At 52.5% G+C, this 20,300-nt stretch overlaps 9 protein-coding genes across 9 annotated transcripts; 3 read left to right on the top strand and 6 right to left on the bottom strand.

The window, feature by feature from the left end:
* Positions 1–41: 41 nt before the first annotated feature.
* On the bottom strand, positions 42–2,162 carry PtrM4_126710 (uncharacterized protein; the record flags this gene model as incomplete). The annotated part of the gene is made up of 1 exon (XM_001939745.2): positions 42–2,162. The coding sequence occupies one exon, from the start codon at positions 2,160–2,162 to the stop codon at positions 42–44; it is 2,121 nt and encodes a 706-aa protein (XP_001939780.2).
* Positions 2,163–2,455: 293 nt separating this feature from the next.
* PtrM4_126700 (uncharacterized protein) lies at positions 2,456–3,002 on the bottom strand (the record flags this gene model as incomplete). Its single annotated transcript, XM_066108772.1, has 2 exons — positions 2,456–2,908; positions 2,937–3,002. 2 exons carry the CDS (start codon positions 3,000–3,002, stop codon positions 2,456–2,458), a joined length of 519 nt encoding a protein of 172 aa, XP_065960764.1.
* A 632-nt stretch (positions 3,003–3,634) lies between these two features.
* On the bottom strand, positions 3,635–6,477 carry PtrM4_126690 (BetA, Choline dehydrogenase and related flavoprotein; the record flags this gene model as incomplete). Its single annotated transcript, XM_001939743.2, has 6 exons — positions 3,635–3,731; positions 3,787–4,005; positions 4,055–5,989; positions 6,038–6,165; positions 6,215–6,378; positions 6,429–6,477. The coding sequence occupies 6 exons, from the start codon at positions 6,475–6,477 to the stop codon at positions 3,635–3,637; spliced, it is 2,592 nt and encodes an 863-aa protein (XP_001939778.1).
* Positions 6,478–9,011: 2,534 nt separating this feature from the next.
* On the bottom strand, positions 9,012–9,914 carry PtrM4_126680 (Trichoplein multi-domain protein; the record flags this gene model as incomplete). Its single annotated transcript, XM_066108771.1, has 1 exon — positions 9,012–9,914. One exon carries the CDS (start codon positions 9,912–9,914, stop codon positions 9,012–9,014), a length of 903 nt encoding a protein of 300 aa, XP_065960763.1.
* A 1,775-nt stretch (positions 9,915–11,689) lies between these two features.
* PtrM4_126670 (Atrophin-1 multi-domain protein) lies at positions 11,690–11,977 on the top strand (the record flags this gene model as incomplete). Its single annotated transcript, XM_001939741.2, has 1 exon — positions 11,690–11,977. One exon carries the CDS (start codon positions 11,690–11,692, stop codon positions 11,975–11,977), a length of 288 nt encoding a protein of 95 aa, XP_001939776.2.
* Positions 11,978–12,367: 390 nt separating this feature from the next.
* Positions 12,368–13,764, bottom strand: PtrM4_126660 (CDC3, Septin family protein; the record flags this gene model as incomplete). Its single annotated transcript, XM_066108770.1, has 6 exons — positions 12,368–12,946; positions 12,995–13,305; positions 13,355–13,517; positions 13,567–13,609; positions 13,660–13,673; positions 13,729–13,764. 6 exons carry the CDS (start codon positions 13,762–13,764, stop codon positions 12,368–12,370), a joined length of 1,146 nt encoding a protein of 381 aa, XP_065960762.1.
* A 362-nt stretch (positions 13,765–14,126) lies between these two features.
* On the top strand, positions 14,127–16,892 carry PtrM4_126650 (WD40 repeat protein; the record flags this gene model as incomplete). Its single annotated transcript, XM_001939739.2, has 3 exons — positions 14,127–14,144; positions 14,192–14,304; positions 14,357–16,892. 3 exons carry the CDS (start codon positions 14,127–14,129, stop codon positions 16,890–16,892), a joined length of 2,667 nt encoding a protein of 888 aa, XP_001939774.2.
* A 370-nt stretch (positions 16,893–17,262) lies between these two features.
* On the top strand, positions 17,263–18,495 carry PtrM4_126640 (NESP55 multi-domain protein; the record flags this gene model as incomplete). The annotated part of the gene is made up of 2 exons (XM_066108769.1): positions 17,263–17,850; positions 17,962–18,495. The coding sequence occupies 2 exons, from the start codon at positions 17,263–17,265 to the stop codon at positions 18,493–18,495; spliced, it is 1,122 nt and encodes a 373-aa protein (XP_065960761.1).
* A 729-nt stretch (positions 18,496–19,224) lies between these two features.
* Positions 19,225–19,749, bottom strand: PtrM4_126630 (Periplasmic protein TonB; the record flags this gene model as incomplete). Its single annotated transcript, XM_001939737.1, has 1 exon — positions 19,225–19,749. One exon carries the CDS (start codon positions 19,747–19,749, stop codon positions 19,225–19,227), a length of 525 nt encoding a protein of 174 aa, XP_001939772.1.
* Between the last annotated feature and the right edge of the window lie 551 nt (positions 19,750–20,300).

Here is a 20,300-nt window from a genome sequence, read left to right as displayed (position 1 = left end):
GATTGATTACCGCTTTAAGCCTAGTAGTTACCTATAGGAGTTTAAGCCCTACCTAGATAGGTAAGTGGGTCTAGGAGAGTGACCGGATTGAATTGATTGTTGCGGAGTCTACAGGGAACCGGGCTCTTCTTGGGAACCGAGCACTTCTTGGGAATGGGACACCTTTCCGGCGACGGGGGAGACCAACTACGCGACGAAACAGAAGACCGACTGCGCGGCGGAACAAAGGGCCACGGAATATTGGAACACGTTCCCTGCTCATGCGGCTCACCCCACCCATCCCGCTCACTACCGCACCTGCTCTTAGCCTTTTTGAAATATCCATGATCCTCGACGCCAGAGAACTTCGCGTAAAAGTCTTCGTCGGAAAACTTCATGAGTTCATCCTTGTCAAAGACCTGCGCAGGTTCATCACGGCCATGCATATCCTGCGCCAGATCAAAAGCATCCTGGAGACCAACTTTGCCGATGAATCCCTTCTCATGTACCCACTTCCAAACCTTCTTCATGCCGTTGTTACCCTCGATAATGGCCTTCTCTGCGCCGGTAACGTTGTTGCTCTCGATGGGAATATGGGCTGATTCATCGCCAGATTCGATGGTGGCCCAATAGGTGACAGTGTAGGTTGACAAGACTGGGGCCTTGGGCTCGGGGCTCTTGACAGCATCATGGCGGTCGTCATCGACAGGGCTCTTGTGTGTAATGGACTCAAGGTCGGGAACAGTGCTGTAGTCATCGTCGGAAGATGATGTATCAAGCCGGCTCTCGAAAAAAGGATAGTCACGTAACTTGGGACCCTTGACTACTTTTTCATTACCCGGAACAGAGGACCAGGCTGCCAACACCCGCTTGGCAGACTCAAGTCCACCGAAGTTGTGATACATGGTAACAGCGACCTTGACATTCGCACCGCACATGCGGAGGAATAGAGAGGCTTCCTTGCAGATGAGCTCATTATTGGTGAACTCCAGGAAGTAATCGATCTTCCGCGACGCTTGGAGGTTGACAAGATCCTCTGGGTGCAAACCGGTGTTGTAGAAGATTTTGCGAGGCTTCTCTGCATGACCAGGGTTCGGGGTTTCATCGGTGAAGTCGTATCCGGTAGTAGGTCCAGAGCCCATACAGGTACATTTCGGATGCCCATCACAGCCGTTCCAACCACCTATGCATTTAGGACGGTAGTATATGTCTTCATGCTCATGTTTACCTCGAGAGAACTGAGATCCAGAAGCCCGACGTTGGAACTCGTCGAAAGAAACAGGTTCCGACATCTCGCACAGTTCCTGCGTAGTAGGAGTAGGATACTGGCGATGGGAATGCGCGTGACTGTCAGTGTTGAGCGGGACATGATCGGCGGGAGCAAGGACTCGATCGGGTACCCAAGACATCATGGCGCCCTTGCCATCGACCCATGTCCATTTGGATTTGGGCGTCGCGTTGGCATCTGCCGAAGGAGCAGTCGTAGCGGACTCTTCGGTGTGCGTGACTGGTAAGCCCAAGGTAACAGATGGAACAAGCTTGACAGTAGACCACTTCTTCTTGGTTGAAGTTCCCTTCTTGACTGAAGCTCCATCCTGTTTCTTAGAAGAAATCGACTTTTCAGTGGTCTTGCTGTTGTCGCATGCTCCCTTGATGTCGCCCCTACGCTGCTTGTCAAACTCCGCTTCGCAGGGACTCTTAGAAAGTACTTGGAACCGTTCCAGACGTTCGTCAAAACCTGGTGAGGAAGTCCAGTTCTTTGCAGGATCTCCGAGGCCTGCGATATGAATCGCTTTGTCCACACGCTTCATTTCGTCGGTGAGACTGCCGCCCTTGGCGAATATAGACTTGAAGGGGATTGGCGAGAACTGAGTGGAGGGGCCCCCGAACTCGATCAATGCAGGGAGGCCCGAGACGCTGTCGTCATCGGAATCGGTGAAGCCGAATGCAGCGTTCATAACTGGTGAGTTCGGAGTTTCGACAGACTCCATTTTACCTTTGGGGAGCTTGCCCTTGGCAGAAACAGCGTTACTCAGGCGAGAAGAACGGTTATTGGAGGGTCCTGCTGGGTCATACGAGGAGGGGAAGCTCAGGACACTGTCGTCATCGCTATCGGCGAAGTCATCATATGCGGGATCTATGGCTGGCGAGTACCGAGTTGCTGTTGGTTGCGGCACGCGCATTTGTTGTAAGTGATGAAGTCGAAATGTGGGGGGTCGATCAAGGCGGGGAGAGCTTTTTTATATGCTCTTAGCGCGGAATCGCTTGTCGATAAGGAGTGTGGTGAGAGAGAGCAACAATAGCACCAGGCACCAGTGGCCAGTGACGTATCAGGAACATGGGGCTGGGTGAGAGCGAGTAATCGGCAGCACGCGCTAGACCAAGAGCAGAGGGCATAGAACTTGAATAGGCTACTTGCGCAAAGCGTTTGGCAAGGACAACAGGCGAAGCTCGATAGGTCATCGCACTCACGTGATCACTCGAGCAGCGGCCTCCTCTCCTCATCCCTCGTATTCCACAAGAAGAACCCCCGCTTTCTCGTGCCATCGTCCACCTCCTCAATCTCAAACTCCTTCTCTTCGCCCATGAACCTCCGCCACCACTTTCCCCATCCCTCACTCTTCCTAACCCACACCTCGCCAGTTCCATCCTCGTACAGTACATACCCGCCCTTCTTCGCCCTTGCGCCCAAGCGAAGCAGGCCAATACACTTGGATAGCCCATAGAGAACCAGGACACCGAACAAAGTGCAGAAGATGGTGACGATGGAGGTGAGGAAAGTGATGGTGGAGACTTGGCAGCCTAGACCGGCGGTACGAAGTTCGAAGCGCTCGGGTCCTAGAGCGCAGATAGTTTTATGGCGGATAGGTGATAGGAGGGGGAATGCTCGCGACAGGGGGTCTGTCGGGAGTGGGAGACACGTTGAGGACTGTTGATGGGAGTTAGTTCGTGTTCACGATGGCAGCATGAGGGTTTGGGACATTGCAACATCCCAAGACAAGAATCGTAAAACAAATCGACATAGCCAACACCAGAACCGTAGGGATGACTCCATAAACGCGCAAGTAAAGCAAAAGCGTGCAAGCAGGAAGCGCACTAGAAAAGGAAGACGTACAATAGCACACCACCCACAAAACCCCTCACTCCGATGACAATCCCCACAATCCCCATAACCCCAACACATCGTCAATCTCTGCCAGTCTTCACTGGGACTATTCTGAAGTCTCTCGTACAGCAACTCCGTGACGTTGACCGACGCGTCGTTACTGCGCTTGGCATGGCAGCTGGAGAACATGATGGATACAGAGAAAAGAACGGATGCGGGATCTTTGGTTTAGAATCAAACAAGGAACAGCAAACGAAGAAGCAAAGCGATTGAATCAAGATGAGACGAGATGGAAGGCTGGGGGAGGAGAACAGAGGTCAAGAAAGTGGGGTTCATGCATGCGACAAGCGTCGCGCTAAACTGGATTAGTTCGGCTGAGGATGATGCCGTCATTACGTAGACGACTTGTCCTGAGGCTAGACATCACAGAAAAGTGCATGCAATGGATATTTTGGTTGGAATGTATGGATTCGAGATTTACAAAGAAGAGCTAATATATATACAAAGAAAGTACCTCCAGGTGAGGCTAGATGACCATCATCTCTCCCTTTACTTGGGGATGCACTGGGAGTAGTAGTCGTTGTTGACCGCGCACTTGAATCCAGTGACACAAGTCGTGGGGCCGGTGAAACCCTTGCCACCACATCTGTTGTGTGTTAGAACCTGTTTGGTCTGGAAAAAGAATGTTGAGGTTGGCTTACTGTTCGTAGGCTCCGGCTGTTTTACCGGGAGTGGCAGTTGGCGTTGCGGTAGGTGTTGCACTAGCGGCCTTGGAAGTCGTGGGCTTAGCAGTAGTTACTACGGATGAAATGGCGGACGAGGGCTTACCACCCCCACTGCTGGCTCCGAGGGCAAGGATCTTAGCAGCGGCGTGCTCTGCGAGGACTACAATGTAAGAGGTTGGGTTGGTGAAGATGTGACTATGGGATATTAGTAGGAAGCAGATAGAGATGATGGGATCCAACTTACCCAGGGAAGAGAGAAGCGTCAACAACGTGGATGTTGTCAGTTCCGTAGACCTGTGTGTTCAGGTCCACAACTGAGGTTCCACCGGTAAGACCGCTGTCGGTTCCGATCTTGGCTGTACCGATCCAGTGGTTGGAGCGGCGCTTAGCTGGGGTCTTGGGGAGACTGGCGACGTAATCTTCAACAGTTTGGCTCGCGGGGGGAACTTGCCAGGTAATCTGGGGGTTCTTGGAGAGGGCTGCCATCAAGCTCTTGATACCAGCAATGACGACACCGGTGTCGGCATCGGTCTGCAGGTAAGGTGCCTTGCTGACGAACATGTTGAGAGCGCCGTTGATGGAGAGAGCACCTCGGGAGGTTGAACCGTGACCAAGGTACTGGCTGATGGTCATGGAGTGAGTGTCGTTCGCACCGGGGCCTTCAACACGGGCAGTCCACTGGAGCGATCGATCGATGCCATCGGATCCCTTGATGACTTCCCAGCCAAGGGGACCGATATTGGGTGCAGACTGAGCGAGAATACCGGCGCGCTTGGTGAGGTAGAGGTTCTTGTCAGCCTCGATCGGGGTGTTCCAGGCAGCGTAGAAGTCGTAGAAGGATACGTTGGGGTGCTGGACGACGAGATCAGTGTTGACGTGATCGTTCAAGTTCTGTCCGACGGGAAGGTTGATCCAGGAGGATTCACTGATCATGGTGGATCCGTCGATAGCACTGTTCTTAACGACGGTGAGCTGATCTTTTGGTCCGATACCGCTGCGGAAAAGAACCTTGGGGGATCCAAAGGCACCTGCAGAGAGAATGACACGGCCGCCAGGGTTGAGGTTCACGGTGCCGCAGTAACCGGTACCACCAACACCGCTCTCGAGCTCAACGCCAGTAGCCTTGCCGCCGGTGCGGACAACACGGCGGGCCATGGTGTTCGTCCAGAGCTTAAAGTTCTTCCTCTCGAGAGCAGAGACCATGTAGGTACCGAGAGGACCTTGCCTCTGTCCGTTGGAGTACATGAATGGCGAGTGCGAGAATGTTCGGTTCTTCTGGTTTGGTTGATCGTTTGCGACGACACTCTTCCAGCCACCAGCAGCGAGCGCACCAGAGAGAACGTCAAAGCCTTCTTGCTTGTAACGCTTGCCGTCCATGGAGGGGGTGTCGGTACCAGGAATGCGCTTGAAGACACGGTCGATAGCACCCTTGACATCAGAAGACTTCCAGCCATTGGGGAATTGGTAGTCAAAATCGATGTCAACAGGCTTCCACCAAAGCGCAGCGTTGATAGCAGCGCCTCCTCCAAGAACACAACCAGCCATCTGGTCAATATCGGTGCAAGCAACACCGGCAGAGTCGACCCAGATCTGGTTGCAAAGACCGGGAACGTCGAAACGAGAGAGGTTGTTGCTTGTAACCCAGTCGGGTCCCATCTTGCCGCCAAAGCGAGCCAGAGATGGCGGGCCCTTCTCGAGCAACAAAACGCTCTTGCCAGACTCGGAAAGCTTGTCTGCGATGGGAATGCCACCGGCACCACCGCCAACGACGATGTAGTCGAAAGAACCAGAGGGAGCGGGTGATCCAACGCACTTGCCTGGGTTAGTAGGTGTGGGCGTAGCAGAAGGGCCTCCGGAGGTGGGTGTGCCAGAGGGCGTAGTGCCTGCGAGCGCGGCCCATTGAGAGTACTTTGCGTTCCTAGCAGGTGCTGTTTGAGCGCCGAAAAGGGATTGACCCTTGTTGTGAAATACCCATGTGCCGTCGAAGATCTTGTCGTGCTGAGCCCAACCGATGACGTTTACTTCGCCGGTTGGGAGTTGAGAGCCCTCGGCGCCGTTCTGGTTCCAGGCAAAGCAGTGCTGGCATCGGTACACAAGCTCGAAGTTGGAGTCGCTGACTTTGGAGTAAATCTGACTCAACACAGCGTTGCCAGTGTAGTCATCAGGAGCAACGTAACCACTAATATGAGTCAGCAGAGTGAATTAAGAGACGAATAAGGGAACTTACGATACAAAGACAAACTTGGTCTTTACAGTGTTGGTCTCTGGCCATGCGACCAGGAGAAGGGAGTTTGGCATGCCACCAGCGTGACTGATACCGGACCATCCCTGCCTGTTCGCTTCAAGTGAACCTTTCTGGAAAGTGTAAGCACATGCTGCATGTAATGCTGACTTGCATTCTTACAATGTAACCAATGTACTCATCGTCGGCGCCAGTTCCGTTCGTAGGAAGTGCCCATCCCCATTCGAAACCACCAGCAGTCTGATCGGAAGAAACTACCTGACGCCAAAAGTCGATGCCAGTGGCTGTGTGGGTAAAAGTTGTCTGCGCAAGCGCGACAGGAGTGACTAGACATGTTAGACTTGTTCAATCAGCCCGGCAATCGAACGTGACATACAAAGAGGGAACAGCAGCGAAGCCGCCTGGAGAACGGAAGAAGTCTTCATGGTGAAGACAGGGAGGTCACGGAATGAAGGGAATGGCCAGCGAGAGCGGTAGCTGTGAAGTCTACAGCATGCAGCATGCCATAGTATTATATATCCGTTCACATTTCATTAGACTACGTCGTAAACGCCATGGTGTATGGGGTTGAGACCAATTAGCCAAGGCACTGCTGCAGAGCACACCTCTGGGCGCGGCAAAAAGGTGCCTCCTACCAGGTACGGATGAGGCATGGCAACGAGGGGGATCCTAGACAAGTGTGTGATTGCAAAAGTCGGCCTCACGATTGGACGGTACGAGTCGGTATAGCTCTGGCCAAAATTAAGGTCAGTGGTTAATATGTTGACAATAAGGCGACCGGGGGTGTTTGATTGATATAGATTGATGCATGCCGGGATGGCGAGGTATTTGCCAGGAGCCATTGGCGTCTAAGCCGGTTCGGGCCTTCCCCACAAAACGTTTAGTGACGAGCGGGATAGAGATGGTTTGCGAACGTCAGTGTCATGAGCCTCTCATCATTATCACCAAACACATCATCTGCACCATGGCAGCCTTCTAGAATATTAAAGGGCGTCTTGGGATGAGCGCGTGCACCGCCATGCCCGCCTCGGTACCGGATTCGCGCCCCATGTTCCGCAAGATTGCCCCAAATGAAGGGCAACCCGCAAGCCAACACCCAAGACTTGCGACGTGCGCACGTTTCCTAGATTGAAATACTCGACGAGGGCGATTCCTCCCAATCTAATATATTACCATTTCTTTACGTTCGGTCAGTCACGACATCGCGTCGGTGGTACCTGCTCTGATTTGTGCCGCCATTCTTCCACACAACCGCCGACTTGGCTCCCACATTTGGGTTTTGCAAGCCGCTCTTTCCTATTCTAGCATCTGCCGGCATCCTTTTGCTGATCCTCGCTGCCCTCAAGGCGTGTCCGAGTTGTGCAGATGGATTAGTATATTGGCGAAATAAAGGACTACTGGTCACGCGCCTGTGCCACCGCGCGGTCGCACCCGAGCCGAACTTCGTGCTGGCGTCCAACATGGAACAGCGGCGCCGTGTTCCATCTGGAAACGTTCGGAAAATTGTACATGATGGAATAATATAGTGACTTTCGCCGTCGCCACTTTGGAGGCTTTGCAAAATCACCTGTTCAGCTCATACGACGATCTTCGAGCCTCATGTCTGAAGTATGGTGGAAGGACATGCTAAGGGGATGCGGGTAGCGTAAGCATGTTTTGCATTTTGTTCTTCATGGTCCGTTTCTGACAACAGACGCAGATGTCCAACGGGTAATATACCACTTCCGCAGTTGTTTTTGGCCGCCATGTAGAGTGGAAGTGGCCGAAAATAGGCCAATCATGAAGTTCAAGACAAAACGCCATGATCCATAAGATACAGGTAAGCATGACCGAAGATGCCGTGCAAGGATGATATTGGCGTGCAGCAAGACCGCATGTTCTCTCCGAGGAAGATTTTAGTATACTTATGTGCGCCATACGGGTGCTCGGAAAGGCGTGCAAGTGCTCTCCGTAGGCCAGAGCGTAGGAACTGCCGAATGACAATATACGCTCTACCGACTCCGAGGCTGACGAAGTTGTTGCTCTCGATACCAACCGTCCGGTGTACTTTGCTCACGGCGATGGCAACGTTCCGGCAACCGAGAGGTTCAAGCTATACGGGAACGGTGAGGGCGGCAGAGCGGACGGCCACGGAAGCTTAGAACAGCAAGAGCTCGTATAAATCGTATTACCACCCTGTACACCTAGCGGAGTTGAGATACATGTTTGTGGTACCGATATCGCTTTGTGTAGATGTTTGCTCCGGCCGGAGATGATCGTCTTTCATGCAGTAGCCAAAACCCAAGATGCTATAATTCATGTGTAATTCACATGATTATGATATCACAGGGGGGTAACGATACCAACACGGCGACTGTCAGCTCCAAGGATGTACCCTAGTATCATGTTACAGATGTAGCAGCTACAACGATCCATGAGTGAGATCACCCACAAGTCTCCGCGAAGGCGCAGTAAAGAAAACCATTACGTTGCCCCAACGCCCCAACTGTCAGAGAATAAGTGCTCTCGCTATATGTCGTGTAGTCATCAATCAAACCCGCGTAAATGAATCCATGCTTCCAACGTTGTACGACATTCCAACTGCATCAACCCACCATGACATCAGCCCCATCCCTAACCCCAGATTCTCAATCAAAAACCCCCTCCCCCCATCCATGCACCCCACAAAATACAAGAAACCGGTAGTTGGACCTCGCAGAATAAACGAACGGGACATGCGCCATGTTCAACGAAACCGAAACAATGAAGCGGATAGTGGAGGGGCGCACAGCGGCCACGGTGCCGCGCGCGCGCCAAAGCGATGGTAACGTGTCTGTGCGCGTGATGCCCATAATCGCGTGCCGCACACCCCACCAATATCGCGACGACGGCAAAGTTGAGGCTGTGCAGCCACGTACAATAACTATTATCGCGAGATTTTCCGGTGTATTGATCTATAGACGTAGCTCTACAACTTTGTCTATCTATATTTTGCCGGAGTATTGACGGCCCGGCCGCGTCGGGTGGTTGTTGGTGGGGGAGCCGGTGCAGCCACCTCAGCCAGAGTGCCACCGCCAGCACCACCCACGCGTCGTTTTTTTGGCTGTTGCTTTGCAGCGGGCTTTGAAGCCTTACGCTTGCCCGATTGGGGTTGTTGTATAGCCTTTGCAGCGTCGCGATCGCGTCGTTTGGCGTCAAGTTCGGCAGCCTTTACAGCCTTGGCTTCATCCCGCACCTTCTTTGCCTCCTCACGCGCCGCCCGCGCTGCCTCTTTGATCTTAAGTTGATAGATCCTGTTGTTCTCCTTTGCCTCTTTCAACTCTATCTTATCAAGTAGCTCTTTCTCCTTCTCCTTCTCCTTCACTAGCTGCCTGAAGCGGGCCTCTCGAAGCTTGCACGGCGACCACCAAACTGCCCCTGAATGGAACGCTTTTCGCTGCTGTAGATCTAGGGGAGGTTCGTGCCGATTGCGGGGCTTCTGGTGAACGTGTAGCGCCGCGCGCAGTGCGTCCTTCTCGTACTCGGCGATCTCTTTGGCAGCCTGGAGGCGGAGGAGTATTTCTGAGAGGTTGTTGGCCGCAATAGAGCTCGGATCGTAGGCCTGATTAATGAGGTTCGTGATAGTAGCTCTACTCACGTTCACTAGTGGCGGCGGTGCTGTTAGTGTTGACTTTCGGAACTTTTTAAGTACTACTTCGGGATCTATAGGAGCTATCCCAGTGGCTTTAAATGCCTTCAACGCGTGCTTCTTAATGAAAGAGGAGTCCCAGGCAGGCTTGAAAAGACGGTAGAAGTCATCCTTCCTCACAGCTAAGAGACCGTGGCTCGCCTGGAGGTAGTGCTGCAAGCTGAGTGAGTACGCGGCTGCCAGAGGTTTGAACATTACCACATCGAGTGGCTGCAGCGTATGGGTACTATGGGGGGTAGTATGAGTAACATAATATTGTGGGCGATCGCATAGTCAATAAACTCCATAGTAACATGACTCCCATGGCCGTCAAGGATGAGTAAGCGTGTGTGATTGCCGGCCTTCTCCTTCGTATGGCGATCAAACACCTGTTCGAGCCATGCCAGGCCTACCTGATCATTGGTCCACCCTGAGGGACTTGAGGTAACGTAGACTGGATCGTCAATTGCGATATCATCAACCCATCTGGCGTACATGTTGCCCGAAGTAGCTTCGTATATAATCGCGGGCGGTAACGTACTCCCATCAGCACATATAGCAGCGATAACAGTGATCCAATCTCTGTTGCCGTCCTGTATCACTTTCTTAAAGCCCCCAGTCTCATATTTCTGCTTACTAAACACTCTCTTACTCCTCCCCGTCACTCCAATAAGGAATCCCTTCTCATCCATATTATATACATCCTGCGCCCGAATATGGTGCTGAGCCATTTTAGTAGATAGTAGATCAAAGTACGACTCGTACTTGTATACAGAATCAGCCCGGTGGCGATTGCGGTCCAAACCAGTTGACCAACGTGATATAATCGCGTCGGGATGACGGTGAAAGAAGCGCGTCACCCAGCTTTGGGAGGTAGCCCTTCCGGCTATAGCACTAGCAAAGTTCTGGATCATAGTCCTCGTCGGTGGTAAGCCAGCCTCAGTAAGCTCGTCAATGTGCTCTAGAAGCTGTAGCTCCTGGTGTGGGTGAAGGAGTTGCTGATTACGTGATTTGGCTTCATTTGAGCCCCGGATCTGTTGATGGCGTCGCGACAACGTAGAGCGATCAACACCAAAGCGGCGCGCAACCTCAGAGTATGTAAATTTATCTCCGGGATCACGCGATTCAATAGCTTCAATCGCAGCGTTGATACAACTCATGGTTGTGGAGTTATGGGTGGTTGAAGTGGTAAGGGTGGATTGGTGTTGATGTTGCGGGGTGTGCGGCACGCGATTATGGGCATCACGCGCACAGACACGTTACCTTGCATGCATGAACCCTTCTTTTCCCCACCATACAACCTCCAGACCCAGACCCAGACACAGACACAGACACATTCATCTCCACATCTTGCCTGGTACCCGTCATATATATCCTGACTGCGTATCACGTTCCCAAGAGTTTGATACCCTGAACAAGCCAAGTGCCGAGTCCGAGACGGGCATTTAGGCGGATTGATTGATTGAGTGAGTGCGAAGACGTATCAGGGTATAGGCAGGCGTGCGATCGGTCGAGGGGGTTATATTAGAACTACTAGAGAGAGAAAAGGCGAAAGAGAATACAGGATGCATGACGAACGTGAGTTTACCACGAGTTCATACTCTATCTTTCCCCGCGTTCTCGTTACACAGGCGCATACGCGCATGAACGACACCGCCATCCACCACCACCATCTTCTTCCCTCCCCTCCATTCTCTACGAACCTCACTAACCGGTACAACTTCTAGACCCCCATCCCCTCCTCGCCCAAGTCCCCCTAACCCTCTCCCCATTCCTCTCCCTACCCACCGCAACGCCCCTCCCCTACTCCTACAAAACCCTCCCCTCCACACTCCCACCCAGCATTCTCTCTTCACCCCCCCTCAAACTCCTCCTCAGACCCCCAACAACCCCAACAACCACCCGCGTACGTAACCTCCGCAACCGGTACATCAGCCACGCCCGACCAAATCCTCACCTCCTGCATCGCGCTGCAGGAGCACCTCCGCAAAATGGAAGAGGATGCGAGAAGAACATTGCGGGAGTGGGAGGAAAGGAGACAAAGAGAGGATTTGGAGGAGAAGAGGAGGGTTGCGCCCGGGTGGTTGGATAGCGGTGTTCATATTATTAAGCCTGAGGAGGGGAGTACGGGGCAGACGGCGGGTGGGAATACAGGGCAAGGACAAGGACAAGGACAGCAGCAGCAGCAGGAGAGTTTAATGGACTTGGATCCGCAGGCGGAGCGCAAGGCCAAGGAGGGCGAGGAGTTGGATAGGGTGTTTGGGGGGTTGCAAGTCTGACGATTGTTGGAAAAGGCATACAAATATCACACACACAAAACAGATAGGGCAAAGGTTAGATACATCACAACGTTGATAAAACAAAGCATTATCCTGGCGACCAGCAGTCTTCGTAATAAATTAATACCAAGTTGTAACAACTATAAGCTCCGACATGCCTTTTTGGCACAAGGCCCCGAGACCGAGCCACATTTGCCTTGACGGTTTAGACCAGTGAACCCCCTCATCGCGACGCGACATTACACACATATGAGAACCGAAGAAACAGAAATCGAAGGGGAATCTTGAAGGAGGAAGAATGTCGGGAATTACTGCTGTTGCCAGACCCACGTTGCGTAATCCGACCCAACGCCGTATGTGCTACGAGCTTTCAAGCAGCAATGCTATGCCTTAGCGGCGACCGTGCGAGCGGTTGATGCTGCCTTGGAGGTTGTCCACCTCACCTTCGAGACGCTTAATCTCCGCATGGCTGGCCTCGAGGTCTTTGTTGAGACGGTCACGCTCGGCAATGAGCTTCTGCTCCCACTGCCTGAAACGCTGCTCCTCGACCTTGACTTGCTCGGTGAAGCGCTTGCGAAGTGCCTCTTCCTCCTCCTTGAACTTGGGGTTGTCCAGCTTCCTTGGTCGTGCCTCACCAAACTTCCTCGTCTCCATCTGACCGGCGCGGTAAGCCTCGTAGTGGTTCTCCTCGGTAGTGTGGATGAGATCCAGCATGTGGGTTCGGATGAGAATGGCACGCAGCTTCTTGAAGTCGCAGTGCTCCTCGTTTTCAACCTCGGCGACACCCCAAGCGTATTGTCGGCCCTTGACGGTGCGGCCGTCGTTGGTTTGAACGTCCTTTTCGGAGCCGATGACGGAGAAGGGCATGGCATCGATGAGACCGCGGGCGTGCTGCATGGCGGCAGCATCGTCGTCCTCTAGGGGGGGAGTGTAGATCTTGATGCCCTGAGCATCAATGACTTGGCGCACCTAATAGCGGTCAGTACATGGCCCTAGGTCCCATTTCGTCCGACTTACCCTCATCTTGAACCTAGCAAGGTCTGTAGGGCTTAGTGTGTCGGCCTTTGCCACGACAGGGATCAAGTTGACGCGTGTGCAGAGCTTCTTCATGACCTCAATGTCCAACGGCTTCAGGGTGTGGCCGGTAGGGCGAATGAAGTACAAGCAGGCGTGAACACGTAGATCGATCTTATCAGAGCGGCGCGGTTGTTGCTCCTGCAGCATGTACGACTCGTGCTGGTCGTCAAGGAACTCGATAATGGGCTGCCACGAGTCGCGGTTGTTCACGTAGTCGCCGAAACCAGGGGTGTCAATGACGGTCAGTCGGACTGGCGGTGTTAGCAATGGCGCTGCTATGGGAGGTCGATGTATGCGTACCCTTGAAGAACTTCTCCTCGAGCTCGGCCTTGGTGATCTCAATCTCGACTGTCTTGTCCATCTGCTTGTGGTGTCGTCGCTTGTGGTCGGCATAGTTCTTGATGGTGGTGGAGAAGAGGGTGTTGATGAAGGTCGTCTTTCCGAGACCAGACTCGCCAGCAACCTAGGCCAGTCAGACTATGTTGAAGATATGATAGGGGTCCAACTCGTACCATTATGGTAAAGGCAGCACCGCGCTTGGCGACAATCTTGTGCCTGTACTACGTTAGGCTCGACGCTGCGTGTCCGTTTGGAGGGTAAAGTACCTCTGGTTAGGCAACTGCGGTGGGAGTCAGTATTAAATAAACAAGAAGCTTCGCGGAGTATGTACGTACATTGGCAATGCCAATTGGGGACGCGGATTCGGCCATGTTGCGGGCGTGTGTTGTACTGTGAGGGTCTATGAGGACTACGCGGCGTTAGCGGAAGTAGTTGCAAGTAATGTGGTAAACAGCGGTAAACTCACGACAAGGGGCCCAACGAAAAGAATCAGCAATGAGGCTACTGAAAAGCGTCTGGTATGGGGTGCGGAGAGGAAGCGTGGTGTTGTTGGACAATTTGGCTCCCCTTTCTGCCAGTCGCTCATTCGGCAAGCACTGACCCTGAACGGGGAAGTCGCGCCCATGCACCTGGTCCACTAGCGCGCTTTGGAAAGTTCCGAGCTTCGAAAAAGTTCAAGATGCGCCTGTCCCCGCCACGACGCCATGAACGCACCGCCTTGTAATTATTGAAGATGAAGACTGATTTCCAGGTAAGAGCGATGCGCAGATTGATACATCAAGTGGCTAAAAATTGCAGTTCTCCAACTTGCTGGGTACAGTCTACAGCAGAGGCAACCTTCTATTCACACCTGATGGCACATGTTTGCTGTCGCCGGTTGGTAACCGGGTTACGGTGTTTGATCTTGTAAAGTATGCATGCTTCAGGCTGCAATGTCATCTCTACCTTCGCTAACCTGCATAGCTCCAAGTCACATACCCTTCCCTTTGCGCACCGAAAAAACATCACCCGGTTAGCACTAAACCCTCGCGGAAATCTTCTCCTCTCTGTGGACGAAGACGGTCACGCAGTCCTCACAAATGTACCTCGTCGCATCGTACTCTACCACTTTTCTCTGCGCGGAGAAGTAACTGCACTCGCATTTTCGCCATCTGGTCGGCATTTCGCTGTAGGCATAGGAAGGCAGATTGAAGTATGGCATACCCCGTCCACGCCAGATGTTGCAGAGGGCGACCTGGAGTTTGCGCCATTCGTGCGACACCGAGTTTATACTGGGCATTACAATTCAGTTCAAAGTATCGAATGGTCGAGCGATTCTCGATTTTTCCTTAGCGCATCCAAGGATATGACGGCGCGGATATGGAGCGTAGATCAAGAGGAAGGGCATGCGCAGACCACACTCAGCGGGCACAGGCAGGAAGTAGTAGGCGTGTGGTTCTCCAAGGACCAGGAGACGATATACACTGTCAGCAAAGATGGCGCCCTCTTCACATGGAAGTACATGCTGCGATACGATGCGCCAGAAGACGCCGACGAGGATGATGACGAGAACCTGCAATGGGGCATTGCCGAACGACACTTCTTTCACCAGAACAACGCACACGTCACCTGCGCCAACTTTCACCCGGAATCAAAGCTTCTTGTCACAGGCTTCTCGCACGGCATCTTCTTCATCCACGAACTACCCGACTTTGCCCAGATCTCCAGCCTCAGCATATCCCAAAATGACATCGACTATGTCGCAATCAACAAAACTGGCGAATGGTTGGCATTCGGCGCATCGAAACTTGGCCAGCTGCTCGTCTGGGAGTGGCAGTCGGAATCGTACATTCTCAAGCAGCAGGGACATTTCGACTCGATGAACACGATCGCATACTCTCCAGACGGCCAACGAATCATAACAGCGGCGGATGATGGAAAGATCAAAGTCTGGGAGGTCAATTCCGGTTTCTGCGTCGTCACATTCACAGAACACATGGGCGGAGTCACAGCTTGCGAGTTTGCGAAGAAGGGAAATGTCTTGTTCACAGCCAGTCTTGATGGCTCGGTCAGGGCATGGGACTTGCACAGATACCGAAACTTCCGGACATTCACTGCGCCTTCAAGGCTGTCATTTTCCTCATTAGCCGTCGACCCGAGTGGCGAGGTTGTATGCGCAGGCTCTATCGACTCATTTGATATCCACATATGGTCTGTCCAAACTGGACAGTTACTTGACAGGCTATCCGGTCACGAAGGCCCCGTCTCTTCACTTTCCTTTTCTCCGGATGCAAGCACGCTGGTCAGTGGAAGCTGGGACAGGACTGTACGCATCTGGAACATCTTCGCGCGCACGCAAACCAGCGAGCCTTTGCAACTCATGGCTGACATCCTCTGCGTCGCGTTCCGTCCAGATTCGAAACAAATAGCAGTTACAACGCTAGATGGACAACTAACCTTCTGGAACGTCTCCGATGCTGCGCAAGAGAACGGCGTCGATGCGCGACGTGACGTGTCCGGTGGCCGCAAAATGTCAGATCGACGAACAGCAGCCAACGTGGCAGGGACCAAAGCTTTCACAACAGTCAAATACAGCGCAGATGGAACATGCGTACTAGCAGGCGGCAACAGCAAATACGTCTGTCTGTACGATGTTCAATCTGGTGCGCTACTCAAGAAGTTCACCGTGTCCGTGAACCTTTCCCTGGATGGTACCCAAGAATTCTTAAATAGCAAGCTTCTGACAGCAGCCGGTCCTCAAGGCCTGATTGACGATCAAGGCGAAGCATCGGATCTGGAAGATCGCCGAGACACTACGCTTCCCGGTGCACAAAAGGGTATTGGTGCGAGACGGACACGGCCTACCGTACGTGTCCCAGCTGTTGCCTTTTCGCCCACTGGCCGGGCTTTCTGCGCTGCATCGACTGAGGGGCTGCTCATTTACTCCCTCGACAACACATTCCAATTTGATCCATTCGATCTCGACATTAGCGTAACTCCCTCCACCACTCTTGACACACTAGCACAGAAAAACTATCTAAAAGCATTGGTTATGGCGTTCCGGTTGAATGAGCGCAACCTGATCAGGCGAGTATACGAAGCTATTCCCGTCTCGAATGTTCCACTGGTCGTCAAAGACCTTCCTTCCGTGTACCTTGGTCGACTACTACGTTTTGTCGCACTCCAGGCCGACGAATCACCGCATCTGGAATTCAACTTGGTGTGGATTGAATCCCTACTCAGCAAACATGGTCGATGGATGAAGGAGAACAAGGGTGGCCTGGAAGCTGAGCTGAGAAGTGTCGAAAAGGCTGTTCGCAGAATACAAGCTGAACTTGCAAGATTGGCAGATGAGAACGTGTATCGCATTGAGTACCTTCTTTCTCAGCCGGTTGAGTTAAAACAGAGAGCGCAACTCGATTTTGGGGTAAAAGAAATAGAGAATGGGGTCTCGGACGAAGAGATGGTCGATGGCGATGATGACGAAGACGGCGGCGAATGGCTGGGTTTTGAAGAGTGATACCATTTCAATGTACGAATAAGAATATTTACGAGCACCTTTCCGACCACCAAATCGCATACGCACTGCTTTTACCACATTCGCATGGTCTCCAATGCCGCATATGAAATCGTACACGTCGCTCTTACTACACTCAGCCTATTATGCCTGCCTCAACGCACCCTACTTACCACGCCTAGAGGATCTCAGTTGCCTCAGCTTCTTACGAAGGACATGACCACCATGGTTCGTTCAATAGTCGCCGGCTAACACATCCACATTCATTGTCTGTTCTTCCTGCACCATTCTACTATCAACATTCATCCCACTTTGAGGCATAGTCTCCCCACTACGTTCATACCACAAAGTTTAGTTCTACCCCACTATCGCTATGACTAGTCCACCGCGAGAGCGAGGACGGACCATGAAGTCAACCCGCCGCAGTTTTTCGCGGACACGCAAGGCGAAGCGAAGAGGTACACCACTCAGAATCGAGACAGACATTGCACCTGTCGAGAAGGGCGAGTCCAGCAAAACTGCGTCAGCTGCCAAGCCCAGACCTCCCGTCCAAACCGAGGATTCTCCAATTCCTACAAGTCCGGCTTCAAATAACGTATCTTCTTGGTTAGAGGACTTGGACGATTACAATTGGTCTCCCGAAATTGACATCCCTCCCTATCCTACTTTTACCGGAAAAGGCAAACAGCGAGCCACAGACGAAGAAGTCGCTGCACAGGAATACTACAGTGGTGGTAAAGGGCCAGTCAGGGCCCATGGAGATAATACACCTCGGCAATCCGACAGTAGCGATACTTTAATGGACGACCTCGACGTCGACTCCGGTACGAACGACTTTGCCGAGACGGGCGACTTCGCCCCCGGCCTTGCTCCTGGTAGAGCTACCCTTTCTGAAGGAGATATCGCGCTAGTCAGACAGCTCGAGAGAATTGATCTGCAGTATTTCAGCGAGGAAAACAGGGTGAGGGGACCGGAACTAGAGCTCGTGGAAGAAGAACCTGAACCAGAGGCCGAGGAAGAACCTGAACCAGAGGCCGCGAAGAATTACAGAGTCAAGGGACTGACACTAGAGTCTGTGATAGAAGAAACTGAACCAGAGTCCGAGCAAGAAGCTGAACCGGAGCCTGCGAAAGAAGTTGAATCAGAGCTGGAGGTAGAACCCGAACAGGAGTCGATGGAAGAGCCTGAAAGCGAGCCAGAAAATGGAGCAGTAGTCGTGCCAAGGTCAATATTTCAGAATTACATAAGCCTTGACAAGCCCCTACTACCATTGCGCCCGTCACCACCATCCCCAACAACGGAGGACCCGCCCTTGTCGCCGAAATCGACGAGGTCGTCGAAAAGTCGGCAGTCAAGTATCATTGGAAAGTTAGGTACGTCTATCAAAAGTGATGGAAGACCACCATTACCGACGTCACCAACATCCCCAACAAAGGATGACTCGCCTTTATCGCCCACATCGACGAGGTCATCGAAAAGACGGCGGTCGAGTATCATCATGGGAAAGATAGGCACGTCTATCAAAAGCGGTGCACGGAAAGTTGCTCGTCGAAAAAGCGAGGATGAGGAGTCATCTGGTCGCAAAAGCGACGATGGGAAGGAGTAGAAAGGGTTTGGCTCCCCTGAAAAAAAAATGAAAAAAAAGAGAACTCTGGGTACGGCATTGAAGGATATTTGGTTTGGGTTGTTGGTATTCTTCATGGATTTGGTACTTTGATTACTGCAAAGTGCTGAAATTACAGCTTTGTAATAATTATTACACCCATTGGCATAACTACATTCTTTACTGTGATGGGTATCTACACCCACTATCTCAGCATCAGCTCCATCCACACAATCTTTACCTTCACATCTAGTATTCCCCTCCACGACGTCTACCTTGCCGTCCACTATGTCCAAATTCATTCCCATCCCCATATCCACCCTCACGCCCACTATCATCACCAAACTCCCCATCAAACTCATTATGCCATCTACCCTCATGCCCATCTCTAAGGTACTCACCACTCGCCGGATCCCGCGTACTTTTCTCAAGCACCGATTGCCGAGGCCCGTTTGCGAACTGGCCGCCGCGTTGCCGAACCGACGGCTGTGTTGTTGTGAAAGACTGAGTAGCAGGGCGGTGGTGACGTGTTGAATGTAGAGTCATTCTACTAAAGCGGTCGGTTAGTGCGGTCATGTCGTCGGGGTGGGAGGAGGTATTGTGGTTGCGATGATTGTAGGTTGGAGTGTGAGAAGGAGATGGAAGTGGTGCATGGACATGGGTCTGTTGTGTACGCATACGCCGCTCCTCCTGCCGTCCACGATCATTCTCCCACACACCCGGTCCACCGCTCTATTGCTCCCGTTGCAGTCGTTCCCGCTCCTCCTCCTCCTCCTCCTCCAACCGCGCCGCCAACGCCTCATCCCCCTCCGTCTCCATCTCCACCCCCAAACCCTCCTGTAACTCCCTCGCCATCTTCTCATCGCCCTCCGCCATCTCTCGCACATCACCCCTCAGCCGCTCCTCCTCCTCTTCAGCCAGCCGCCGCGCCATCTCCTCGTCATTACTAGTGTCCATGTGTATACGACGCGGTATATCAACTACGCCCTCGTAGTTGTCGAAGTAGCGCTCCATGAAGGCGGCGCGATCGCGCGGTGTGCGTAGTTGGGGGAAGGCATGGTGGAAGGCGGTTTGTGCTGCGGCTGTTGGAAAGGAGAAGCGGAGGATGGGGTGGGTGAGATCAAGGGTGTCGAGACGGTTGGGTGATGTTGTTATCGTGCCTGGGAATTGGGGGTCTTCTTCGGCGGGTGGTGTTGATGGAGATTTGGAGGATGCGTGAGCGGGGATGAGCCCGCGGGTGGGGATTGAGACGCCCATATCTCGATCAGCCAGTGGGTTTGTTTGTCACAGGCTATGCCTGTATGTCGGCGTTCGGCGATGCCCTCAGCCTTGACACCTCGGACCGATGTGAGCTCAGGCCACCGAAGCTTCCACAAGCTTCACGGCAAGCTTCGAGATGTTTCTTGGTATGATACGGCTTCTTTTTACAAGGTATAAATGTTCCTCAACATTCTGTATCTAGACGTTTTCTCTTCAAGTTTGCTATACTCGTCTAACGGGATAGTCAATTGAAATCATCATTGTCCAAGCCCCTCACATTGTTGGTTGATTAAGTTTCGAGTGTTATGATTGTGTTGATAGTGAAGGTCTATTGGGGAATAACTGGATGATTTCAGTACTTGACGGAATCGCTCTGCAAAATTATCTGACACTCTAGAAAGTTGCGCAGACGTAGGCGTGAAGAGGTGAATCATCAGATTGCTGGCGGTGCCGTTGTAACCCTGTCGTATATATTTGCGACTTCACCCGACCCGCTAATGTAACCATTGCATGCCTTCACGTGAGAAGTGAAACATGAGGACCAAACT

The sequence above is a fragment of the Pyrenophora tritici-repentis genome, chromosome 7, assembly GCF_003171515.1.
Source record: "Pyrenophora tritici-repentis strain M4 chromosome 7, whole genome shotgun sequence".
NCBI classification, from domain to species: Eukaryota; Fungi; Ascomycota; class Dothideomycetes; order Pleosporales; family Pleosporaceae; genus Pyrenophora; species Pyrenophora tritici-repentis.
This window is presented reverse-complemented; position numbering and strand designations above follow the sequence as displayed.